The sequence below is a fragment of the Papaver somniferum genome, chromosome 8, assembly GCF_003573695.1.
Source record: "Papaver somniferum cultivar HN1 chromosome 8, ASM357369v1, whole genome shotgun sequence".
Lineage (NCBI taxonomy): Eukaryota > Viridiplantae > Streptophyta > Magnoliopsida > Ranunculales > Papaveraceae > Papaver > Papaver somniferum.
This window is the reverse complement of record NC_039365.1, coordinates 22,566,778-22,571,682: the sequence shown is the minus strand read 5'-3', so window position 1 is coordinate 22,571,682 and position 4,905 is coordinate 22,566,778. Positions and strand designations below refer to the sequence as shown.

At 37.8% G+C, this 4,905-nt stretch overlaps 1 protein-coding gene across 1 annotated transcript; it reads right to left on the bottom strand.

Moving 5' to 3' along the window:
* LOC113303200 (berberine bridge enzyme-like 8) lies at positions 1–1,873 on the bottom strand. Its single transcript, XM_026552225.1, has one exon. The coding sequence runs from the start codon at positions 1,803–1,805 to the stop codon at positions 192–194; it is 1,614 nt and encodes a 537-aa protein (XP_026408010.1). The 5' UTR covers positions 1,806–1,873; the 3' UTR covers positions 1–191.
* Positions 1,874–4,905: the final 3,032 nt, after the last annotated feature.

Here is a 4,905-nt window from a genome sequence, read left to right as displayed (position 1 = left end):
TACAAAGAAAATTTGAAAGATCTAATCAACTCTTTCAAAGTTTATTACATAAAAAAGAAGAAATACAAATGCAGCTTATATATGAACTGTACCGTATTAATTATTCCAAAATATATATATATATACTCATAAGCTAATAACAATCTGGTATATGGATAAGTAGTCAAGGTAAGTTCGTCGATGATATTCTTCTACTGCTTGCCCCAAGTACTAACAGGAGGAATACTTTGTTTGTTCTTGAAGAAATTACCAGGATCAACCATGCTCTTAACTTTGACTAATCTTTCAAAGTTACTTTTGAAGTATTTTCTACCCCATGATCTTGCTTGTACATACCTCACCGCCTCGCTAACGTTGTTACCGTTAACCCCCAAGTCGAGATCTTTGTAGTTGACATATGCTGATCTTGGATTCTTGGAAACATAACGAGCCATGGAGTTGTAAAACCTTCTCATCCAATCAATCTGCTTCTCTGATTCAGTTTCATTCATCCAATTTCCGACGTACATAATGTTGTAAATATTTCCAGCTCTATGTGGGTAAGGAGTTTCAGATTCCGAAATCTCGTTCATTCTACCACCAAAAGGAGTCCATAACATTGCCGGTGAATCTCCTCCCACAAACCTTCGCCAAATCGCTTCTAGACCAGATTTTGATATTGGTGCACGCACGTAATCAGCTTTTATTTTTAGGAAACTCTTTGTTGCATGATCTCTATCCCATAATAGCTCGATTGGTCTACCTCGTGCGTAGAAGTATACATGAGATTCAACCCATTTCATTTCAGTAGTTTCATTGCGTTTCAAACCCAGTTCAGGGAAGCTCTCTTCCATGAGTTCAAGAAGTCTGTCACTGCCTCCTAAGAACAAGAACGCGAATTGAACTGATACAGTTTTTCCTCCTGCTCGGCTAGAGTTAGCGACTGAAAATGTGAGCCCAATGTAGACGTTCTCGTGGAGTCTGTCAGCAACAAATTGCCACTTATGAACTAGGTCCGTTGCACCTTGTTCTAACGTTCTGCTGATCGTAGCAACAGTCACGACAGGTGTGACAGGAACCAACTTGACCTTCCAGGAAAGAAGCACTCCGAAGTTATTAGCACCACCTCCTCTAATAGCCCAATACAGATCTTTGCCCATGGTTTCTCTGGTGTAAATTTTGCCGTCAACGGTGACAATGCGGGCATCAATGACCTGGTCTGACGCAAGGCCATATTTTCGTACCAAGGCACCAAACCCACCTCCGCTAATGTGTCCAGCAACACCTACAGTAGGACAAAACCCTGCCGGAAATCCAAGGGTGTTGTTGCTCTTGTTTGCAGCTTGATAATAAACTTCCCCAAGTGAAGCACCAGCTTGAATCCATGCAGTCTTTTCTTGTAGATTTACAGTTATGTCGCGAAAATTGATTAAGTCGACTAATACGTACGGCGTATCAGATACATAAGATAAACCTTCGACGTCATGACCACCACTTCGTACTTTAAGATCAAACCCATGTTTTTGACTACAAACTACAGATGATTGAACATGAGATTCATGGGTTGGTGTAATTATAAACAGAGGTGTTTGTGTTGAGTTGGGTGTTAGAAATCTAAGGTTTCGAGCCGAAGACCGAAAGATAGTTGTAAATGAAGAATCATCAGGTGTAAAAATTGGGATTGGAATCGAAGAGTACTCATTCTTCTTAATGCATTGTAGAAAATCTCCATTAAGTGAATTATTAGCTGCCCTAGAACCACTTGAGAAGAACACTAATACAAGGAATGTAAGTAAGGGGAGAATATGAGATGAACTCATCATCATATTTAGTGTGCGTGTTGGATTAATTTCTTGTATATCTGGATATGGAATAAGAAGTGATGAATGATGCGGTTTTAGAGTCTCAGAGTTAGCTCTATATATACAATGCCATCAACATATTAAAATCTTTTAAAATGTACTTTCAACTAATCCAAGGCATGAACTAGTCCAATTCTAGAAGTTCAATGTTCTTTTTTTTTTAAGTCAATTCATTGGTTACTTTTTTCAATTTAGTTCTAGCAATAAAGATAAAAGATTTTGATTATCTGTGTTGGATTATGAGATTTCTTGAAATATCTAACGAAGGTTTTCTAACATACACTGGATATTAGGTTGGCGAAGGATAACTTGACTTCAACTCTTTGACTTTTATTGACAAAATCCTACATAATTTTTCTTGCAGGAAGAATATGACATTTTGTTCATGACTTATTGTTCTGGCGGCAGTCCATGAAACTTCCTTCAGATTTTCGATTGACATATATCCATCACAAATTTCACAGCATGCTCCCGGTGACCAGATCAGGTCAGGTCAGGGTATCCGCGGCAGTGACCAGGTCCAAACTAAGATGCTAAAACCTCAGTTCAACAGTAGCCCAAGACTTAAATCAGAAAAATGACACCCCTAATATTATGGCTAATTTAGAGAACGTCGCCATGGTTTGAGGTTAAGTTTGTAGTATTCGATAGAGGTGAATGCTCGAATGGTTTTGCAAGATCTTCCTAGAAAAAAACACTCTTAAATTAATGAAAGTGTTCATTGGTGGCCAGATTACAACTTCTACCACTAAAAGTAATTCCAGTGGTCGGGAAAATTTATCCATTTCAACCTCGAGTGGGATAGGCAACTGATTAAATTGGATGGCCAATCCGAGCATTTGCCCATTCCGTCTCAAGTTAAGTCGATGATCGAATCAACTTCAACCGATCGGCCAAGGGAAGGCCGAGGCTCAGTTCTGGTTGAGACCATCATTGTCTCAGATTGAGATGGCCGGCCTTTTACGATCGCCAATAACCGCTAATTCAACCGTTGACTCTAATTTTTTTTCCTATAAATTCTATGATTGAGATGGTCATCTTATGATCACACCTTCTATATTCAAAATTTCTTATAGTTTCATTTTCGATCTGAAACTCTTAATCTCTACAGAGTACCCATCTCTAAATCATAAGAAAAAGAATGCCCCAAAAATGTCCAATTGAACACAAACACAAAATACCTCAACAAAAAATATTTCATAACCAAAAGTTCTCGTTCCAAATTATAGCATGGATAAAGATAAAGCTATTTATAGAGGTTACCTGACATTTACGCTTGATCCTATCAATGGTTTTTAGCAACAACATAACATACTCTGGGAGAGTATTTTAAGCATTTTAGTTAGGAATAAGGGAATACTCAAAGAAATGACGCTACTGGGTTGTCATGTCATGTATGTCCTTTTAATATAATCAACAAGGACGCGAACATTTGTGTAGCCTTGATGATGCAAATGAGTCGTTGCAACCGAGTGGTGATATAGAAGTCAATGTGGTAAATTGATAGACGCATTTATGTGTCTATTTTGTTCTCAATGTTATGTATTGTTAGACTCGATTAAGTACTTATTGTGTTATTTTGTGTTCTTGTAGGAAATTTTAGAGAAATAAGCCCTTGCGGCGAAATGGGCTCAAAAAGCAGTGTTTTACACCCCGGATAAATGTACCGTAGGCACCCCAGAAATGTCCCGGAGGAACCCAGAAAAATTACTATTTCCACCCCAATTGATATTCGCACCCCAGCACTCTGGATAAGGGGCACCTTCTTCAACAATTTGAATTTGTGTTTTTGGCGGGAAATGAAGTTTTCAACTGGCAGAATTTTGATTGTCAAAATGAATGGGTTAGTGTGCGATTCAATCGCTGAAAATTGGCAGAAAGATGTGATTTGGCATAAGGAACAAAGTTTGGGTGGTGGTTTCGATCAAATTTGGCTGGAATACGTGTTTTGATTCTCGAGTTCAAAACAGGGCAAGCATGCACTGGAGGATGATAATCACGCGTCATGGAGAGTTATGGACGTGTTCTGATGATGTGGAATGGCTCGAGCATCACTTTGGGTCGTGAAGAATCGATTTGGAGCGTGGAGGGAGGAAGTTTACGCAAGAAATTCCAAGTTTGGTAAGAAAATATTCGGAAAATATTGTTATTCACTGCCCGCATAATGAAGAATTATATTGGAGTTATTGGCGAGATTTGGAGTTGTTGTTGGGTATAAATAGGCTCTTTGGGTCTACTAGAGAGGGTGTCGAGAGTTTGGGGTCGAGAGGAGGTCCAGAGAAGCAGAAATCAAGAGTTGATGAAACTCTGTTGCTGCTGCTGCTGATGATGATGAACACCAAGAACACGAAGAAAAGACGTCCCAGGACCGTCGTTCTTCAACAGTGTCCACAGCAGCATCTAAGTATCGTTGTTTTAGAGCAGTACACTTCTATCGTTGATTTCTGGACGCCTTTTGTGGGTCGTAGATTCACTGTTTTATACTTTTTCACTCTTTTAATCAAATTTTGAGCATCAATTATGTATTTTGAGAACATGATTAATATGACGAGTTAAACCCCAAGCACTGGGACGACGGAGGAGGCTGTGTTTCATCCATGTGGTAATTTAAATTAATTCTTTAGTTACTTTTTGCACCAATTTTAATTGAATTAAAATTTAAATTAATTACTTGTGATTTCATTTGATGGAGTATGCTTAGTCCTAGGGATTTTTGATATGCCATGCTTAAGAAATACAAGTAATATTTTATAAAATCTATCTTGGCAATAAACTAGAGTTAATATTTGTTTTTTTTTTGAACTATAATTGCTAGAATTAATTTCTGAACCATTTGAAAATGAAAAAAAAAAACGGCCGAATCTTTAGTCCCAGTACTCTTGCCCATATTGTTAATATTTTTTGTATATATTTGTTTTCTATTAAGTCTAAAAAATTATCCTTCACAAGTCCGAGAGTTTAAACCTTCATTACTACAACCCCAGAAAATCTTTAATCATTTTGGCGCCGCCGACGCGGATTTGTGTTTAGGTAGAATTTTTAGGTTTTTTTTTTTTTTTATTAT

Coding starts and splice junctions, on each gene's coding strand:
- LOC113303200 (XM_026552225.1), bottom strand. CDS start 1,805: ATGATGATGAGTTCATCTCATATTCTCCCCTTACTTACATTCCTTGTA.